Source organism: Oratosquilla oratoria, chromosome 4, assembly GCF_046742065.1.
Source record: "Oratosquilla oratoria isolate Oo_2021 chromosome 4, ASM4674206v1, whole genome shotgun sequence".
NCBI lineage: Eukaryota > Metazoa > Arthropoda > Malacostraca > Stomatopoda > Squillidae > Oratosquilla > Oratosquilla oratoria.
This window is the reverse complement of record NC_134780.1, coordinates 79220684-79242413: the sequence shown is the minus strand read 5'-3', so window position 1 is coordinate 79242413 and position 21730 is coordinate 79220684. Positions and strand designations below refer to the sequence as shown.

Below are 21730 nucleotides of genomic sequence, written 5' to 3'. Positions count from 1 at the left end.
AGTTTGTCTCTAAAGAACAAAATGCCTGACCCCATCAAGAGGATATGACTTGAGGCTTCCCTAGTTCCCTTTTGTTGTAGTTTCCCTCTGTATATATCTTCTTGTTCCCTACCCTATGTATTTGCTGAAGAGGATCACAGTCAATGGTTGAAATATACGGTTTACTCTGTATCTCAGCTTATTTTTTTCCGAGAGTGGGTTTAAGTTTATATATATATATATATATATATATATATATATATATATATATATATATATATATATCTATATATATATATATATATATATATATATATACATATATACACACACACACACACACATTTATATTTATATTCAGAGTTGTAAGCATATATGTGTATGTATAAAAGTGCCAAATGCCCTCCTCCCCTCCAAAAAAGAAAAGAAAAATAAATAAATAAGTGTAGAGTAACCACCATGTGAGAATGAAGCATTTATTTCTGACATACAAGTATATACACACACCAAGAAGCTTTTACCCCCATATTCTCCCTAAAAGTGGTATGGCTGAATCAAAGTATACATCCACCATATACCCACCCCACACAAGGGTTATGGGTGGGAATGGAATGGGAGGGAGTGGTTGCATACCTTGACAGGTTACATCCTATATAAGGGGGAAGAAGCCTTTGGTGTATAGATAGACAGATAGATAGATAGACCACAGGAGAGGTGAAAACTTAAGTGGTAAAGGAGAAATTCATGGAGACAGAGAAAGGAGCAATAGCAAAAGTAAAATGTAGCAGAGATTAGTCTGGTATAGACAAATGCTGTGTAGCTCTGGTTCATAGGGGTACCCCTGAAGTCCCAAAAACTTTGACTGCCCTATGCTGTCACTATAGTATGATGTAGAGTCCATTGCCCATCTTTACTTAAAGTTACATGTCAATTGGTCCAGTCATTTTACCTTGATGTTGTTGACAAATAAAGAACCTAGACAAAAAATACCTTGCACAGACTTTCTAGGCAAGGTAAATATTGTTGTTGTGATGATTATGTAGATACTAAGTTGGTTTTTTATATTCAGTTGGTACCAGAGGCATTGCAGTCATTGGATGTTGAATGCACTGACATGAAGAGGAAAAAATGGGTAAGTTTATTGTGAATATTTGTATTTTTGTGATATATTTATGTGACTTCAGTATTTATAAGTTGTGTATAATTACGCATCCAATAGCAGTAGCTATTATGATTTGTAATTTGAAACTGTTGAAAAGATATGATAGGTATTTTATAGTAATACATTATTCCCACATATTTCTTAATTGAAGTGGCCTTCCAGTGGATGTGCTGTTTCTTGCTGCATTGCCTCTGACTCAGGGCAGTGGGCAGGAGACAGGGATGACCCTTCATCCATGAGGAGCTAAGATGAGAGTGAAACAAGGGTGGTGGATTAGAGTGGAATGGATAGGAGTGGGTGCATACATCTTAACTTGGTTACCTCCCAAATAAGGGGACCCTTGGTGTGTGTATATATATATATATATATATATATATATATATATATATATATATATATATATATATATATATATATATATATATATATGTATATATATATATGTACATACATACCTATACCAAGGCATTTTTCCCCCTTTCAATGGAGGTAGTCAAAAAGGAAAAGGCATAAAATCACTCCCACCCATTCTATCCCTGAATACACTCCACACCCCTCCACCCTCCCTCTCATCTTAGCACCTCCTGGATGACGGGTCATCCCTGCACCTTGTCCACTACCCTGGGTCAGAAGCAGTGTTGCAAGACACAGCACATCCACAGCAAGGCCGCTTCATTAAATCGGCGACCCCTCCTATCCGCCCCCCCCATGCATAATAGAGAAGACGGGGAGAAATCCCTTCGGGCTGCGTCAAAATTTGCTCACACATACTACCTCACCCCCCATCCCCCCACCCATTCCACCTCATGCATCACATTATCATCCAAATACAACTATTCTCCATTCACCCCTGTCTTCTGTCCTCTCCCGTCCTTCCTTAACAGACATCCCCCTCTTCCCCAAAGCCCCCTTCACCCCATCCATCCACCTCATCCTAGGCCGTCCCCTCATGTTCACTCCCTCCACATCTGCCTTCCATACCTCTTTTACTAGTCTTTCTTCACTCATTCTTTCCATGTGTCCAAACTATCCCAATACTCTTTCATCAACCCTATCTCCCAACCCCCTTTCCACCCCTGTTCTCCTCCTCACCTCCTCATTTCTCACTCTATCCAGCCTAGTAACCCCCATCATACTTCTCAGACACCTCATCTCAAACACATTCAAACTCCTTCTTTCTTCCTCTCTTTATGTTCCATGTTTCTGCCCCATACAGTGCTGTTGGCACAATCACTCCTTCATATAGTCTCCTCTTAGCATCCATTCCCAAATGTCTATTTCTCATTACACTTTTTAATCCACCAAGGCATTTACTCGCTTCTCTCAATCTACATTCTACCTCCACCTTCACTCCACCTTTTCCTGCCACATTTGCACCCAAATATCTAAAACTATCCACTTTTTGACCCTACCACACTGCTCGGGTCAAAAGCATTGCAGTGAGGCACAGCTGTGGAATTCTACAGCAGGGCCCAACAGCTGGATCTGGTTTACTCCCACCATTTTACATCTCCCTCCCCCCAGCAAACCACCCACCCACCCACACCCAGTTCTCATGCATTTATTTATTAAGCAGGTGAAAATAACATTCCTTCATGATGCACCATCCCTTTATCCATTCACAATCATCCATCATATGCATCTATCTTTTCCACTCTCTCTTTCTTTGACAGACATACCATGTGTCTCTAGAGCTCTCTTCACTTTATCCATGTATCTCATTCTTGGCTAACATATTGTTTACTTTCAGGAAAAGGGGTCAAAGGAGGTGCTTGAAAGCATCAAAGCAGATCTGGTCACAGCTGTCGACACTCTTAGTGTGATTACAAAACAGTTCCAGGAAAAGTTAGTAAAGGAAAACACGGATATAAATGGAAAACCCTCAAGAACCTCAAGCAAAAATGATAGAAGTACCATCACACAGAGAAATTTAGAAATGAAGAATGAAGAAAATGTTAAAGAAGTTGGAGATGGGTCAAGCAAGAAAGTTGACCATATAGTCAAACATGAATATGAAATGAAGGCAAGATTAGAACAGGTAACCAATAGTGCTGTGTGCACAGATGGAAAGAAGGGCAAGAAAAAAATGGAAAAGCACAATAAAAAAAGCATTCTAAATTCTGAAAGGACAACTACGGAATCAGTTTCAGGAAATGAGTGTACTAAGACTTTGCAGAAGACTAGAGGTTCCAGTTCCCAAATAAACCCAGATGGTGATCAGAGTAAACTGAAGCCTGGCACTAACATATATTATAGCCTAGGAAAAAGTTTAAACACTTTTAGAATTCAGAAGTATGGACATCGTGACAGATCCTTTAGATCAACCACTTCATCTGCTTGTGAAGAAGAAAAGAATCGTGAAAGATCACAGGGTGGTAGCAGTCTGGCAAAAGACCAGTTGGCAAATGTCAAGGCCAGTAAGAATAAAGGAACGGTGAAACAAGTTTCATTTTTGTTAGATCCCATAGGAGCTTCATTTGAGAATTGTGAACTGGAATTTCTTGAGCCCAGCCAACATTCTAATAGGAGACCTAGATCACAGGATAAGCCTTTAGGAAAAAAGATTACAGAGTCCAAGTGTGTGGAATTAGGTAATGACCAAAGTGCCACTAGAGAGAGTTTGCAGAGTATAGCATTTACCTCTGATAATAAGCCTCAGCCAGTAGATACTCAAAATCAAGAAATAACCCCGGTCGGTAATGAAGAAAAGGACAGTTATGTTATCCCTGGAGGTTTTGATGCAACCAAGTGTTCAAGTAAAAAACAGCAAAAAAAATGTCCTTTGCATTCAAAGAAGAATGGCAAAAAAAAGATTGAAGAAGCACTTGAAACACATTTGAATAATTTGATTCATTCTTTACAAAGTGATTCAGATTTTGAAAATGATTTTGAAATGACAACAAAGTACAAAAAAACAAAGACTGGTTCACGGCAGATGCAAGGGAAAAATGCAGTAAATCCACAGCGAAGTAAAGACTGTCATGATAATACAAAAAGATCTGGTAAACAAGAGACATCTAATAAAATGTCCAAACAAATTGATAAAAGAAATGGTGGTGCAGATAATTTGAACATAGATACTGATAAACAAAGAAAGCATAGTAGAACATCTAAACACATTATAGATAACAATTTAATTACCCCAAGTTCTAGTAAAGTTAAGAACAATAGCAGTTCAAAAGTGTCTGTAAAAAGAATTGGTGCAATTGTGAAAAGGGATGTGACGGAACCTGTGATAGGAAATCAAAATACTGAGTTTGAAAATAAGAGATCTATTGCTCAGAAGGATTACAAAGGATCACTGAAAGTTTTGACACAAAGTGAATCACAAGAAAGATTTGAAAAGGCATCAGAAAAACTACCCTCTGTTTGTCTGTCTGAAAGTGTAGTTGAACACTTGGGTATGAACAATATTGCTTTTGTTATTTAGTAATCAATTTAGCATTGCTTGTAGACTTTGAGGGGGGTCGACCTGGGATGAGATGGATGGGTAAAAGGGGCATATTTCTCCTCCATTTTCCTCACTCATCATGGTCATTTTTTTAGCACTTCCCATTGCAACTATCTTTCCCTCCCTATCCTCCTTCACATTTAGCATCTCCCAAAAATACTCTGCCCATCTTCCCCTTACTGCCTTCTCTTCCATTATCATCTCTCCATCTGCACCTCTTACCTTTTCTTCTCTACTTGATTTGCCTCCTCTTCCTCTCTTAATTTCTTTCCAAAACATCTTTTTATTACTTTAAAATTTTTCTGTCATACTCTTACTCCATTTCACATCTGCTCTCCTCTTTGCCTCCTTTCCCTATGCTTTACTTCTCTTCTCTTTTCTGTGTACCTCTCATATAACTCCCTCGTCCTATTTTGTAACCAATCTGTGAAAGCTCACTTCCTCTCTTCTACAACCTTCTTTGTTTCCTCATCCCACCATTCACTACCCTTCCTTCTAATGATCTATGTGTATGTATGTATTCATTTTAATGTGTATAATCAGCATATGAGCTTATTGTGATTGTTCTTTATATTTTTTTTATATAATTACAAGTGCCAGCTTTGCTGCCATGGCTTCACCCTGCTTGGCCTATGGCGCTGCTCGCTTTGTGAGTGGTCAATCAATCATCTCCGTTGCCATGATGTCACTGATCTCGACCAATCAGTTGTCTTTGTTGCTGTGACGTCACCACTCTCGGCCAATCAGTTGTCCCCGTTGCTGTGACGTCACCACTCTCAGCCAATCAGGTTGTCGAGGACTGTTATCAAATCACCGTCACTGGCTAGATCATTTTGCTAAAGACAGACATGTTGATTTTTTATTTATTTATTAATAGCTTTTTATTTTCATATGCTGTCCTTCCAGTGTCGGGAAAAGCAGTAGAAGATAATGAAGGTGTTCCTGAAGGTTGGAGAAGAATTGTTCAACCTAGACATTATCATGGGAAAGGCAAAAGGGGTTTTAAGGTGGATGTCAAGGTATGTTCACAGTGTGAACAATAATTGAAAATTTAATACTTCCCTAGGTGTGTGTGTGTCATCATCATCTTCGTCTTCTTCTTCTTCTTCTTCTTCTTCTTCTACTTCTTCTTTTCTTCTTCTTCTTCTTCTACTTTTCTTTTTCTTCTTCTTATACAGGGTGGGGCAAATCAAATGCCTGAGTTTTGAAAGGCTATTAGGAAAAGTAAAACAATACTTACAGAATTATTTGTTTTATTCAAATCAATATACAATGCCGTTTGTGTGATCACTTTTTGAAGATGGCATCAGGAAGGTGGTGGCCATCTGTAGCGATGCACTGTTGAAGGCAATGTCTGAAGTTTTCGGTTGCTCTTTGGCACATCTCAAGGGGTATTGCAGCGATTTCCTCCCGAATTTGCATCTTCAATTCTTCCAAATTGTGTGGCCAACTTCTGAACACTTTCTCCTTCAGGTATCCCCACAGGAAGAAGTCGCAAATGCTTAAATCAGGTGAGCATGGGGGCCACTTGACATCACCCCTCCGAGAGACGAGGCGTGCCGGGAACATCTGTCACAAGTTGACCATTGCAACTTGAGCAGTGTGGGCTGTTGCTCCATCTTGTTGGAACCAGATGTCTCCCAGATTTGTTTCCTCAATTAAGTCTTCCAATTTCGGTTTAAGAAAGTCTTCCAACATTGCAATATAACGTTGAGAGTTGACAGTCACAGATCTTCCATCCTCCTCAAAGAAATAAGGCCCAATTACCCCAAATTTGGAAACTGCACACCAAACAGTAACTTTAGGGGAATGGAATGGTCTCTGGTGAAGTTCTCTTGGGTTGTCTTCAGCCCAATAGTGACAATTTTGCTTATTCATGCTTCCAGAAAGGTGGAAGTGGGCCTCATCACTGGTGAAAAAAGTTGCCGGTTCAGGGATGTGGTTCAACATTTCTTGGCAGCAATTCCTGTGATTTTCAAAGTCAGTGGGCTTCAATTCTTGAACAATCAATATTTTATATGGATGGAATGATAAATCTTAACGCAATATCCGCCTTAAAGATCGGTTAGACATGGCCAATGCAAGTGAATGCTTCTGGGCAGAGCGCCCTGGTGACTGTTTGACAGCTGCTTTAACCAAGGCCACATTTTCTGGTGTTCTTACTGTTTTTGGTCTTCCACTACCCCTAGGTCTTCTTGTGGAACCATTATCTTTCAATGCTTCAACCCAATGCCTGATTGCCTTGCCATTAGGGATGGGACCATGACGTGGAATGTTGAAGTGCAGGAGGAAGGCTCGCTGGGTGGCGACGACAGAATGGCCATTTTTGAGATACGTGTGCACTGCAAAGCCGCGATGTTCACCTGACCAAGGCATGGCTGCTACTGAAAACGGCGGGGTTTGGTGCTCACAACGCGACCACACACCTTACCATCACTACCACAGCCATTTAGCGAGCCTTTCAAAACTCAGGCATTTGATTTGCCCCACCCTGTACTCTTCTTCTTTTTCTTATTCTTCTATCTTTATGCATCAATAAAGAAAACTGAATTTTTTTTAACATCCTCCGGATATGTGGTTATCTTTTCCATGCCCTCATGATGCCTTTTCATCCCAAATCAGTGGTGAATTATTTTCTATAGGTTTGTATGTCTAGTTCATAATTGTGATGAAATATTTTGCAGATTTATATCCCTGGTAGAAAGGGGTATAGTAAATGCCCAAAAGATCTCAAGGAATACCTCTTTAAGGAAGGAAATAATGTTTTGAATACCAGTATTGATACCATTGATAATATTTTCAAGATGTCTTCATTTACAAGAGCGAAAGGTAAGACTCAGAGATCATTGGTAGCAAATTGAGAATTAGTTCAAATAGTTCTCTCTTTTCAAAACTGACACAGGCATAATTCATAATTCTCCAGTATTTGAAAAGTTGTAAAATATCAAAATTAATGGTTACTAGAAGCACTGGTATACTTTCAAACATCATTTTTGTTTTAATTATTGAAATTCTCGAAACTTGAGAGATAATAGAATATGCATTTGTCATTGAGCCATCAAAATTTCCTATAAATATGTGAGCTGAAAAATGCTAGAACATATTTCATTATCATTAATACCCATCTGGGATATTGGCTGCACGTTATTGTGTGGTATAATTTGTGCAGTAGCATGCAGTGACTAGGGACTATATGGGGTGTCCCTATAGACCAGAGCCTCACATCATTTTGTCTATGTTAGAGGAACTCTCTACTCAAAGAGAAATGATGCTACTTTATTGTACTGTGACTGGCCTTTCGTTATGCTGTCTCCCCTTTCTTAATACTGTCTTGTACCACTTCTTTGAGTATATATTTCTATTTTTGCCTCTTTCCTGTGATAGGGGGAAGAAAGAATATTACCACTGAGTCTTCCCACTGAGGTTGTAAAACCAGCTAAAATGGGACAGAGTGATAGGACTAGGCATCCTGCTTTATGTAACCCTGAGGGGTACATTCTTATGAGAAGTCAAGGTAAAAGAGGGTCTGGGAGGAGTGTTCCAAACAGAACCCTAAGGTTTGGGTCTTTTAATGTACATGGATGTGGTACAGATGAGAGTAAAAGGGAAGAGACAGGCAGTATCTTTGTGAGATGGAAAATGGATGTTGACATTAAGTGAAAATAAGTTGAAAGGGAGGGGCAATTTTGAGTTTGGGAGTGTAGTGGGGAGGGGGGTGTTGAGAGTGAAGAGAGGATGAGGGAGGGAAGGAGTGGCTCTGTTAGTAAGTGAAGAGATAGGTAAGTGTGTGGTGGAATGAAAGGTTTCCTCAAGGTTAATGTGGATAAGGTGAAACTGGGAAGGGAGATGTGGGTTTTTGTAACCACATGCCGAGTAGTAAGAAGAGTGAAGGGGAAAGGGAGGCATTTTGGATAGATATAAAAGAGTGCTTTGAGAGTTTTGGGAGGATTGTCAATGTAGTGGTTTTGGGAGATCTCAGTGATAGAGTAGGGGATGAAACAATAGACAGAGTGGTTGGGAAATGTGGAGTGCCAGGTAAAAATCATAGTGGAGAATTAATGGTGAAGTGTTAAGAGAGTTGATGACAGCTAACACAGTGTTTAAGAAAAAGGTCAAGTGTAATTACACATGGGAGAGGGTGGTGGGTGGAAGGGGGGTTTAAACATTAATAGACTATGTAACGGTATTCAGGAAAAGATTAGGAAGAGTTCTGGATGTCCATGTTCTCAGGAGTGAATATCATAATTTTTTGGTGGAAAGTTGAGAGTGGAGGATAGGAGGAGAAAGGGGAAAAGGGCAGAAGGTAGAGAGATGTTTAGAGTAAATTGGTTAAATGAGAAGGAAAAGGAGTACGAGTACCAGAAGAAGCTGAGAGAAGTGTGGGTGGTGAAGGATGGAGGTAGGAGTGGAGGAGGAATGGGAGTGTTTCAAGGATGGAGAAGGTGTGCAAAGATGGTATGTGGGATAAGGAGGATGGGAAGGAATAGAAAGAAGGGTAGTGAGTGGTGGGATGATGAAAAGAAGGTAGTAGAAAAGAATAAGCAAGGATTCAGGGACTGGTTGCAAAGTAGGACAAGAAAAACATATGAAAGGTACATACATTGACAATTCTCTCTAATCCCTCTATCCATCCAAAAAGCCTCCCTTCTACACTCTTCTCACTACCAGGCCCATATGCACTTACAAAAACCCACATCTCCCTTCCCAGTTACACCTTCATCCACATTAGTCTTGAAGAAACCTCCTTCCACTCCACTACACATTTACCTATCTCTTCGCTTACTAGTATAGCCACCCCTTCTCTCCCTTGTCCTCTCTTCACTCCTGAGAACCTCCCAATTACACTCCTAATCTCATACTCACCCCTACCTTTCAACTTAGTTTCACTCAAAGCCAACACATCCATCTTTCTTCTCACAAACATACTACCTATCTCTACCCTTTTACTCTCATCTGTACCACATCCATGCACATTAAAAGACTCAAACCTTAGGGTACTGGTCGGAAAACTCCTAGACCCTCTTATGCCTTAATTTTCTTTTAGGAATGTCTCCCGTTGGGGATACAGGGAGAAGGATGCCTAGTCCTAATCTTTGTCTCATTTTTGTTGCCTCCTATGACTCAAGTGGGAATACTTGGTGGCAGTATTCTTTCCCCCCACCACAGGTACAAAGAAAAAAGAAGAGAAGCAAAACAAAGGATAAAGGAGGAAAAAATGAAAGATGTAAAGTGGGAGAGGAGTATGACAGAAAATTTTGAAAGTGATAAAAGAAAAATGTTTTGGAAGGAAGTTAAGAGAGGAAGGAGAGGTTAGTCAAGTAGAGAAGAAAAGGTAAATGGTGTAGATGGACAAATGTTAACAGAAGAGGAAGTGGTAAGGGGAAGGTGGGCAAAGTATTTTAGAGAGCTGTTGAATATGGAGGAGGATAGGGAGGGATTAGTGGTAGCAATGGAAGGTGCTAAGAAAATTACTGTGGGAGAGAAAAATGGAGGAGAAATAAGAAAAGATGGGGTGCAACTAGTTTTGAAAATAATGAGAACAGATAAAGCACCTGCATTAGATGAGTGCCATGCGAAGTTTCTGAATAAGGGAGGTGAAATAATAGTGGACTGGCTAGTGAGATTGTTTAATGTATGTCTAAGGGAGGGTAGAGTGCCGAAGGACTGGAAGAATGCCTGTATAGTTCTTTTTTTTACAAGGGAAAAGGGGACAAATGTGAGTGTATTAGTTTTAGGGGGATCAGTTTGTTGAATGTAGTTGGAAAGGTATATGGGAGGCGTTTAATTGAGAGGATTAAGAGAGGAACAGGAGTAATTGGTGAAGAAGAGTAGATTTAGGACAGGTAAGGGTTGCATGGGTCAGGTTTTTATGGTAAGGCAGATCTGAGAAAGTTTTAGGAAAATATATGGATGTTTTTTGGGCCTTTATGGATTTGGAAGTCTTATAACAGGGTTGACAGAAAGGCACCGTAGGAGGTATTGCGGATATATGGGATTGCAGGAAAAAAGTAAGGGCAGTCAAATTTTTTTTACAAGAAAGAACCTGTATTAGAATTAGAAATGAGAAATGGAGTGAGTGAGTGGTTTGAGGTAAAGGTGGGACTCCAACAGGGATGTGTCATGTTGCCATGGCTGTTCAATGTGTACATGGATGGGATAGTGCGAGAGATAAATGCAAGGGTAATGGGGAGGAGAGTGGAGATGGTTGAGGAAAATGGAGAAAAGTAAGAGGTGAGCCAGTTGTTGTTTCCTGATGACACTGCACTTGTTGCAGAGTCAGAGGAAGGATTAAGGGAGTTAGCGATAGAGTTTGGGAGGATATAGGATAAGAGAAAGTTGAAGGTAAATGTAGGTAAATATAAGGTGATGAGATGTACGAAGAGAGAGGGCGGCAGTAAGTTGGAAGTAAACTCTAAAGGAGAGTGGCTGGAGGAAGTGGATACCTTTAGGTATTTGGGGTTGCATGTGTCAGGAAAGGGTGGAGTGATGGTGGTTGAAGTGAATTAAAGACTGAGAGAAGCAAGTAAATGCGTTTGGGGATTAAAGTGTCATGAGAAATAGGCATTTGGGAATGGACGCAAAGAGGAGACTACATGAAGGGATGGTTGTGCCAATGGCACGGTATGAGTCAGAAACATGGAATTTAATAGAGGCCGAGAGATTAAATGTGTTTGAGATGAAATGTCTGAGAAGTATGGTAGGGGTTTCTAGGTTGAATAGAGTGGGAAATGAGGTGAGGAGGAGAGAGAGAGTGGAAATGGATCTGGGAGATAGGGTTGATGAAAGAGTATTGGGGTGGTTTGGATGCATGGAAAGAATGAGTGAAGAAAAATTAGTAAAAGAGGTGTGGAAGGCAGAGGTGGAGGGAGTGAACATGAGGGGATGGCCAAAGATGAGATGGATGGATGAGGTGAAAGGGGGTATTGAGCAAGGGGGAAGGCAGGAGATAGGAATGGGTGGAGAATGGCTGTGTATAGATAATACTGTGAGGCAAGGAAGGGAGAGGTTGGGGGAGGGGGTTAGGAGTGGTTATGCATGAATAATAGTTTAACACAGCCTGAAGGGGTCTCGACTGTCTCTACCATCTTCTCTTTTTCTGCATGAGAAGGGGTTGCTGATTAAATGAAGTAGCTTTGCTGTGGATGTGTTGTCTTGCTGCATTGCTTCTGTCCCAGGGCAGTGGGCAGGAGACAGGGATGACCTTTTATCCATGAGGAGCTAAGATGAGAGAGAGGAAAGGGTGGTGGATGGGAGTGGAATGGGTGGGAGTGGAATGGGTGGAAGTGGTTACTTTCCTTTTGATTTGGCTACCTCCCTTATAAGGGAGAAAAAACCTTAGTATATAGATATATAGTGAATATAGTATTGTAAAGATAACCTATGTATAACAGTAGTTTTATTTAAGTTTCAGAAATTGTAAAAAAGATGAGTGAGAGTCAATGTGGTGGTTCATCAAAGGCCAAAGATAAGTTTTTGAACCTTGGGAAGACTACTTCACAGAAAAAAAATAAAACCAGAACAAATACTCACAAACTGAAAAAGGAAAATCCTACATGCAGTGAAAATAACCAGTATGAAAAGATTAGCAGGTTAGCTGGAAAAAGTAGTACACAATCAGGTAAAGAGTTGATAGTGCCAGCAGATGTAAGGAAAGAACACGAAGAGAAGTTAACATTTATTGAACCTTGGAGAAAATCAGAAGTAGAAACAAAGAGAAGAGTTTATATGGACTTTGATCCATCTTTGAAAAATGACTGTATTATACCATTGGAAAATGTAACTTGTGTAATGGAAGACAATCATGAAGAATGCATTCCAGAGCATAGTAACTGTAACAATAGTGAAGAAAGTCTCAACGATGTCATTGAAAGAAACGGAGAAATAGTCAGGGAAGAATTAACTGGAAATATGTTCATTGAATGTAAGGATCCTCAAATTGAGGATACCCGTGAAGGTGGTAGCATAGCTAGAGACAATTTGAACATTTTGAGCACAAATGATATCTTGAATTTAGAGTTGGGAGGTCAGAGCTGTAAAAGATTGAGACATGTTGAGACAAGCCCACCTATTACTGAAGAAGGCTATATATCTCCATTCTCAAGTCCAGATGTAAAAAGCAGCACTATCTTTAAAACTGTTACCTCAGAGACTAGGGCCTCTTTCATTCCAAATTGTACACAGTCTGTAAAGTGTTCTGAAGGTGAGAGGAAAAGAAATGTTTTTGAGTTTGGTAATGAAGTGAATGTATTAGGTAATGGGCCAAAGTACATGACTAGAGTTACAGCTGCAGGGATGCTTATGGCAGGTGCATCAAGTTCCATTTTGTCAGTGGATGAAAGGAAAACATCAAAGGAAAATGTTAGAATTTGTCAAGATAAAGTAATCTCTACAATTCAATCACCTATTGTGAGCTCCCCGTGCAATAGAATTGGTACACACCTGAACTGGGAAAAAGATAACTTTAGATGTGTAACAGATTCCAGATATGGAAGCACAGTGATTGATTTTACCCCTGATTATACACCAAGGATTCAGAGAATCAAAGTGAGTCAAGATCAGTTGTCTGGAATTCAATATGCACTGGTTCCAATTCCTGAAAGTGCCAGAACTGGAAATGTTCTTGTTGAAGTCCGGTATCATCGAGTGTTCTCCCCTTGCAAAGTGCCACATCTTCTAGATTCATCATGTTATGTTCTACCCAGTGCACAAGTGGCTGATGTTCCTGGGCACCATCGGGGATGTAATCGTAGTTTGATGAATCAGTTTGCAGCTACTGAGGGAAGCAGTTTAGACAAGTCTCAGCACAATAATGTTGGGGGGAGAGTAAGTGACTCTTCCTCAGGAGAGGGGTTTACCTTATGTTCCTTGCCTGACACGCCAGAGGATGGAAAAGATCAAGAAAGAAACTATCACTGCTTTAATTCTCAAAGGACTGAAAGAGAAGCACAGGCTACAGAAAATCCATCCACATGTATGCTTAATTCTCAAAAGACTGAAAGAGAAGCACAGGCTACAGAGAATCCATCCACATGTATATTTAATTCTCAGAAGACTGAAAGAGAAGCACAGGCTACAGAGAATCCATCCACATGTATGTTTAATTCCAAAAAAACTGAAAGAGAAGCACAGGCCACAGAGAACCCATCCATACTTGATAGAAATGGTGATATACTCTCAGAAGTTCATCCAGTTTCTGTTTGTAGTTCTCTCCTCTCTGAAAAGCCTGTTGAAGAAGTAGTGTCAGTGAAACCGTCACATAGTCTTTTCTCACAGCCTAAGTCAAGCTATTGCCATTCTCAAGTTTTAGCAGGCCATAGAAGAGCTTTGAGACTGTTGAGTGTTTCAAAAAGTAGTTTCAAGACTCGCTTGTGTGTAAACCATGGAAATCGAAGGCAGAACCTGAAAAGACTAAATTTGAGTTATGTTGATTTGTATTGCCCGGTATGTGTGATGACATTGGATGACCTGATATTGTGTAGCTATTATGAAGAAGGCCAATATTTCATCCCAGAGGAAGATGTTGTGACAAGCTCCCAGGAATCCAGTGGGAAACAGACAAGACAGTATGAATTTGAGTGAGTTGCTCTTATTAATTTTACTTTTATTTTATTATTATTTTAAAAGGAAAACAAATGGGTGCTGGATGGGTGGACATTGGGTGCATGCCTTGGCGGGTTACCTCCCTTGTTAGGGGAATGACGCCATTTAGTATATAGATAGATTATTATTTGGGATGGTTGCTGACTGAGTAGCTTAGATTATCACTTCTTGGGTAGGAAGTCAGTAGTGGAGATGGTTTGAGGCTGTAAAGCTGCATATTAGATTTCTGATTTTAAAAAATACCCCTGTCTGGGGTATTGGCTGCATGTTGTTATGACAAAGTAGCATGTAGTTGATACTTTAGGGTCTATATGGGGTGCCCCTACGGACCAGAGCCCTACATAATTTTATCTGTGATAGAGGAGGACTCTGCTCACAGAGAAATGATGAAACATTTATTATACTGCTACTGTCCCTCCATTATGCTGTCCCCCAACCCCTTGTTGCTGTCCTGTACCATTTCTCTGAATTTCATTTCCTTGTTTTGCCTACCCTGTGGTGGGGGGAAAAGAAGGCTGCCACCAAGTATTCCCACTTGGATTGTAAGAGGCAAGAAAAATGGGATGGGGATTGGGACCAGGCATTCTTCACCCTGTAGCCCCACAGGGGACATTCCTAAAAAATGTAAAGGCATAAGAGGGTCTAGGAGTTTTCCAACCAGCACCCTAAGGTTTGGGTCTTTTAATGTGCATGGATGTGGTACAGATGAGAGTAAAAGGGAAGAGATAGGTAGTATATGAGAAGAAAGATGGATGTGTTGGCTTTGAGTGAAACCAAGTTGAGAGGGAAGGGTGAGTGTGAGTTTCGGAGTGTAGTTGGGAGGTTCTCAGGAGTGAAGAGAGGGAGAGGGAGAGAAGGGCTGGCTGTACTAGTGAAGAGATAGGTAAATGTGTAGTGGAGTGGAAGGAGGTTTCTTCAAGGATAATGTGGATGAAGGTGAAACTGGGAAAGGAGATGTGGGTTTTTGTAAGTGCATATGGGCCTGGTAGTGAGAAGAGTGTAGAGGAAAGGGAGGCTTTTTGGATAGATTTAAATGAGTGCATAGAGGGATTAGGGAGGAACGTCAATGTAGTAGTATTGGGAGACCTTAATGCTAGGGTAGGAGATGAATGAATTGATGGAGTGGGTGGGAAATGTGGAGTTCCAGGAAAGAATCGTAGTGGAGAGTTGGTGGAGATGTGTCTAGAGAGTTGATGATAGCAAATAGAGTGTTTAGGAAGAAAGTCAAGCATAAGTACACATGGGAGAGGGTGGTGGATGGAAGGGTGGTAGATAGAGCGTTATTGGACTATGTAGTGGTAGATAGGAGTATAATAGGAAGAGTTAAGGATGTACATGTGCTAAGGTGAGAGGGTGGGGGAATATCAGATAATTTTTTGATGGAAGGTAAATTGAGTGGAGGATATGTGGAGAAAGAGAAAAAGGACAAAAGGTAGGGAGGTGCTTAGAGTGAACTCTTTAAATGAAAAGGAAAAGGAGAAGTAGTACAAGAAGAAGCTGAGAGAGGAGTGGGAGGGAGTGAAGGATAGAGTAGAGCTAGGTGTGGAGGAGGAATGGGGATGGTTCAAGGAGGGAGTCATAAAGTGTGCAAAGATGGTGTGTGGAACAAGAAGAACAGGAGGAAATAGAAGGAAGGGTAGTGAATGGTGGAATGAGGAAACAAAGAAGGTTGTAGAAGAGAAGAAGTGAGCTCTCACAGATTGGTTACAAAACAGGATGAGGGAGTCATATGAGAGGTACAAAGAAAAGAGAATAGAATTAAAGCATAAGGTAAAGGAGGTAAAGAGGAGAGAAGACATGAAATGGGGTAAGAGTATGACAGAAAAATTTAAAAGTAATAAAAAGATGTTTTGGAAAGAAATTAAGAGAGGAAGAGGAGGCGAATCAAGTAGAGATGAAAAGGTAAAAAGTGCAGATGGAGAGATGATAATGGAAGAGAAGGCAGTAAGAGGAAGATGGGCAGAGTATTTTAGGGAGTTGCTAAATGTGAAGGAGGATAGGGAGGGAAAGGTAGTTGCAATGGGAAGTGCTAAGAAAATGACTGTGATGAGTGAGGAAAATAGGAGAAACAAGGAAGGATGAAGTGAAGGCAGCTGTTAAGATGATGAAAGCAGGTAAGGCGCCTGGTCTGGGTAGATGCCATGCGGAATGTCTAAATAAAGGAGGTACAATGATGGTGGATTGAATGGTGAGGTTATTTAATGTTTGTTGGAGAGAGGGTAGAGTGCCAGAGGACTGGAGGAGTGCCTGTATAGTTCCACTTTACAAGGGAAAAGGGGACAAATGTGAGTGTAGTAGTTTCAGAGGAATTAGCTTGTTGAGTGTAGTTGGGAAGGCTTATGGGAGGATCTTGATTGAGAGGATTAGGAGAGGAAGAGAGGGAGTAATTGGTGAGGAACAGTGGAGGATTTAGGACAGGTAGAGGTTGTGTAGGTCAGATTTTTGTGGTAAGACAGATATGTGAGAAATCTATAGGAAAAGGTAAGGATGTATTTTGGGCTTTTATGGATCTGGAAAAGGCTTATGACAGGGTAGACAGGAAGGCACTGTGGGAGGTATTGCAGATATATGGAATAGGAGGAAAGCTTCTAGGAGCTGTCAAGAGTTTTTACGATAGTAGTAGAGCATGTGTCAGGATCAGAAATGGAGAGAGTGAGTGGTTTGAGGTAAAGGTGGGACTTCGTCAGGGATGTGTCATGTTGCCTTGGCTGTTGAACTTATACATGGATGGGGTGGTGAGAGAGGTGAATGCAAGGGTGGTGGGTCAGGGATTGGAGATGTTTAAAGGATGACACTGCGCTTGTAGCAGGATTAGAGGAGGGATTGAGGAAGTTGGTGACAGAGCTTGGGAGAGTGTGTAAAAGAAGAAAATTGAAGATAAATGTGGGTAAAAGTAAGGTGATGAGATGTACAAGGGGTGGAAGTGGCAGCAGACTGGAAGTGAGCATTAAGGTGACTTGCTGGAGAGAACTGCTGCTTGGAGTTGTGCCCGGGAGAGAACTGATCGTCTTGGCTAGGCGCCGTCCTTTTAAAGGAGGCTGGTGGGGACCCAGGGAGCTTTCCTGAGTTTCTGTTTGGTTGCCGGCTGGCTAGCCTAGATGTCTTTGCGAACTATGCTTGGCAACTACATGGAGTATAAAGGCCTAGCTCGAGTTGTGTAATGGCCAGTCTGGTTTTGATCAGCAGCGTAGCACCACAATGCTCCCCTCTCCCCTCCTTTGGGAGCGAGCGCCACGGAGGGTAGGGTGAGGTGTGAGTAATGTGGCAGCGGCAGTGGCTACAGCTGTAGTGGCGGCAGCAGCGGTGGTTGCAGCTGTAGTGGCGGCAGTGGCAGTGGCTGTAGCTGTAGTGGTGGTAGCAGCAGTGGCTGCAGCTGCAATGGTGGCAGCGGTGGTGGCTGCGGCTGTAATGGTGGCTGTGGCTGCAATGGAATGGTGGCAGTAGTGGTGGCTGTGGCAGCAATGGCGGCAGTGGTGGTGGCTGCGGCTGCAAAGGCAGCAGCGGTGATGGCTGCGGCTACAATGGCGGCAGTGGTCGTGGCTGCGGCTGCAATGGCAGCAGTGGCGGTGGCTGCGGCTGCAATGGCGGCAGCGGTGGTGGCTGTGGCTGTAATGGCAGTGGCTGCATCTACAATGGTAGTGGCTGCGGCTGCAATGGCAGTGGCTGCAGCTGCAATGGTGGTTGCTGTGGCTGTAATGGTGGCAGTGGTGGTGGGTGTGGCTGTAGAGGCGGCAGTGGCTGCAGCTGTAGTGGTGGCAGCTGTGATGGCTGCAGCTGCACTGGCGGCTCAGGTTGCACTGGTGACAGTGGCTGTGGTGCGGCAGCTACGGCGTCCACATTCAGGTGCCAGTCATGTTTACGTGTTTAGTGTGTAAGTGATGTTTTCAGGCAATGGGGTTGGCCAGAGCAGTCCGGGGCTTGGCAGACCGGGTCTGTGGGGCTGGGCATGCCGGGGCGGTGGGGCTGGGCTGGGCATGCCTGGGCGTGAAGTTAACCTATGAGCCTGCCATCTTCCTGGTTGTCCTCACTCAGGGTCACCACATTGTTGTGGTTGTGTCCAGTTCGGACAAGCCAGGGAAATGAGACTCACAATAACACTAAAACTAAGATTTAATGGTTAATAAGCTCGGAGGCCATGGACGAGGGCTTGTAGAGGGAAGGTCCGGAGTGAGGCCTTCTTCAAGTGTCATGGCTGAGAGCGAAGGGCCACAGGAAGGAATGAGGTGACTTGCTGGAGAGAACTGGTCCCGAGGCGTCTTGCTGGGGAGAACTGGTCCCGAGGCGACTTGCTGGAGAGAACTGCTGCTTGGCGTTGTGCCCGGGAGAGTACTGATCGTCTTGGCTAGGTGGCCTTCTTTTAAAGGAGGCTGGTGGGGACCCAGGGAGCTTTCCCAAGTTTCTGATTGGCTGCTGGCTGGCTAGCCTAGATGTCTTTGCGAACTATGCTTGGCAACTACATGGAGTATAAAGGCCGAGCTCGAGTTGTGTAATGGCCAGTCTGGTTTTGACCAGCGGCACGTCACCACAGTAGTAGCAGTAGTAGTAGCACCAGTAGTAATAGTAGTAGTAATAGTAGTAGTAATAGTAGTAGTAGTAGTAGTAGTAGTAGTAGTAGTAGTAGTAGTAGTAGTAGTAGTAGTAGTAGTAGTAGTAGAAGTAGTAGTAGTAGTAGCAGGAGTAATATTAGTAGTAGTAGTAGTAGTAGAGGCACTCCCAGATATCAACTGAGAGGGTGGGTGGGGAATACCAAAAAACACACGATCATTCTTGTCCACCTGCATTCAAGTCTGGACACATTCTCTCCAAGAAGACTCATCCAGTCTTCTGTTTCTGTGTTAGGGATGTTTAGTCACTGCAATATTTAGATTATGACAGTGCTAATTATGATTTTTTTTTTTTCTTTTTAATTTTAATGGATGAATGATAAAAATTACATTCTAGCTATATTAATGATACTAATGTATTTTTCTCTTTTTCTCTCATACCCTTGATCTCAAACTTTGTCAAGATTCTACACAAGTACCATAAGTGAAGTGTTTCCATCCTTTAAGAATTTGTTGCCAGATGAATTGCCAACTAAATGTGCCTTCCATGGTATAACTGGACCAGATTGGAGATTTTATCAGAGCCCTGTGGACATGGAGCTCTTTGATCAAAGTTCTCAGACTGTGGCTGGCAGTGTTCCTGCAACGCTGTCACATTTTAACTTGCCTACAAATCAGGCAGCATTCCAATCCACTTTTAAAGGGATGGATGATTTTCTTGGAACTGCCAAAACTTCCAGCAGTTTTACAGTGAGCAGACCTCATATAGGCATTTCTGGCATTGTCGAGCCCTTACGTGCGGCTGAAGCTGTCTCACCTAGTTATTCTTCAGATGATATGTTTGGTCCTTTAGATTTGGAAGATTTACAGATTGAAAAAATGGAGAAAGGTGAGCAACTTGTTTGTTTTTGTAGAATATTTATTTGCCTTGTGATATTGGGTAGTGGGGGGGGCAGGCATTCAGCATTGCTTGTTTAACACTCTTATTAACTAAATTCCATCCCAATAAAAATTACTCTCGATTTCTGCCGTGCAGCTCAGTACATTTGATATTCCTGCAGACTCCCGCCAATTTTCATACCCTATACCAGCTGATATGTTGTTACTTTACTCTGGGATTTGATAAACATTTTTGTTTTATGTTTTATAGTGTAAATTATATAATCCACAATCATACTATTCTATGTAGCTTGCTTACATCTATTTTTCTTACCTTTTTGAGTACACTCAAATACTACCTACCATCTCCACAGATTACTGATAAATTTGCATGACATAAAAATAGTCTAGGTAAGAATGATGGAAAATGAATATTTTCTTATAATAAATTAAGTAATGTATAAGTTGGAAGGAGGAGGAGAGAAGGAGTTACAAACTACCATGCCTCCCTCCCTCCTTTGCACCATGAGCGTTATGACAAGAAATGCTTATAAAACTCCTTAATTTTGTATGGCTTTCTGTGTGAAATCTGAATGCACCATTGTGTTCAATAGTTGTTTAAATAGGAAAACACATGTTTTACTCTACACCTATAATTGCTGAAAACGTTGATTATAAGTAAAGATTTGTATAAACTGATAAATTATTATTATTTTTTTTTTACTTCAGCTCCACATAATAACTTAGTTACTTACCCCATTGAATTTTTAATTTTTTTTTATAGTTGTAGAATGACTGCTCATTCTAATAATTGAAACAAAATTTTCCTATCTTATGAACAAAGTACGTGTGGATGTGGATGTGCTGTGTCTTGGTGCATTGCTTGTGATCCAGGGCAGCGGGTGAGATAGAGGGTTGAGCTGTCATCCAGGAGGAGCCAAGAAAAATGGGAGGGAGGGAGGGTTGGTGAATGGGAGTGGAGTGGGTGGGAGTGGAATTATGCCTTTTGACTTTGACTTTGTAAGGGGAAAAAACCCTTGGTATATGTATGCAAGTGGAGAAATATGATATTTTCTGAAGAAGGTGAGGACTTTGTGTGTTGCTAGTGCCTCTGTGGAGCATGATTCTGCGGGGCTACCAACTGTACCGAGGTGCACGGCATAAGTCGAGTGTAACTTCTTGTTGAAATGGAGTATAGGTCTGATTCTGGTAGCATCTGGAAAATAAATGTGCTGTAAATGCTTATTATTTCCATAATTACATGTATAAAATGAGCTATTTAGGCATCTAGACCTTCATTTTTGTCTAAATGCTTAGTAGTAGTGCATGATCTGTGTTCATGTTCACTTTCTTATGTATTCCTTCTCCATTACAACAAACAGTAGATCATATGCAGAGACCAGGCTTGGAAAATGAGGTAAATCAGAAAAATAGGAATAATTTGAATAGTTGGAGGATGGTACAAGTAAAAAGAAAAAAATCTTCAAAGAGATGGAACAGTGGAGGTCTCAAGAAACTGAAATTTAAGGGGAGCATAGATCAAGAATCAAGGATAACACATACATCAGAATCAGGAAATGAAACATCCAAGATAGGAAGTTGAAGTGGAAAGGAATTTACCTAGTTGTATTTACCTAGTTGTAATATACGGGAGGGGAGCTATGCTCGTGGTGACCCATCTTTGTATCTCTCCGCATCAAGTTTTATCTTAAAATCTTGTATAGTGTTTGCACATACTGTTTTGTTGTCTAATTTGTTCCATGTATTAATCGCTCTGTGTGGGAAACTGTTCCTTTTCAAGTTGAAAATTTTAAGTGAAAAAGTGTCATTCAGTTAGAAAATGAGTCATTAATGATAACAGAAAGGAAGATAAATTTAACAATATTTTTGGCCTTTGTAGATTTATAATTATGGGTCCAAAGAGACCAGTGATGGGTATCTGCATCTGATGGTCTTGCAAAATGGACAGGAAGCTTTTCGTTTTCTGAACTTACTAATCTCATCTCCATCAGGTGTAGCCCTGACCCCTCAAACTATGAACTGGACCCTAGATCTCTCTATGAACTTCAACTGTATTTATTACACTTAATACATGGGGAGCTAACAACTGGTAAC

At 41.3% G+C, this 21730-nt stretch overlaps 2 protein-coding genes across 2 annotated transcripts in view; both read left to right on the top strand.

Annotated features, from left to right (window-relative positions):
* The window catches only part of LOC143024570 (uncharacterized), a 31708-nt gene extending 26045 nt beyond the window's left edge, over positions 1–5663 (top strand). The window contains exons 8-10 of the mRNA XM_076183382.1: positions 1049–1111; positions 2892–4542; positions 5499–5663. Of these exons, the coding sequence (XP_076039497.1) occupies positions 1049–1111; positions 2892–4542; positions 5499–5635 (1851 nt within the window). The 3' untranslated portion in view covers positions 5636–5663. The remainder of the gene's footprint in view (positions 1–1048; positions 1112–2891; positions 4543–5498) is intronic.
* Positions 5664–7292: 1629 nt separating this feature from the next.
* On the top strand, positions 7293–21478 carry LOC143024369 (uncharacterized). The gene is made up of 4 exons (XM_076183164.1): positions 7293–7421; positions 11998–14167; positions 19201–19625; positions 20998–21478. Exons 1-4 carry the CDS (start codon positions 7397–7399, stop codon positions 21216–21218), a joined length of 2841 nt encoding a protein of 946 aa, XP_076039279.1. The 5' UTR covers positions 7293–7396; the 3' UTR covers positions 21219–21478.
* The last annotated feature ends 252 nt before the right edge of the window (positions 21479–21730 follow it).

What these genes read in the sequence shown, in the direction of transcription:
- LOC143024369 (XM_076183164.1), top strand. Translation starts at nt 7,397, where the DNA reads ATGTCTTCATTTACAAGAGCGAAAG. An exon ending in TTCATTTACAAGAGCGAAAG is followed by an intron (nt 7,422 to 11,997) that starts GTAAGACTCAGA and finishes GTTTTATTTAAG; the next exon opens with TTTCAGAAATTGTAAAAAAG. An exon ending in ACAAGACAGTATGAATTTGA is followed by an intron (nt 14,168 to 19,200) that starts GTGAGTTGCTCT and finishes AACTTTGTCAAG; the next exon opens with ATTCTACACAAGTACCATAA.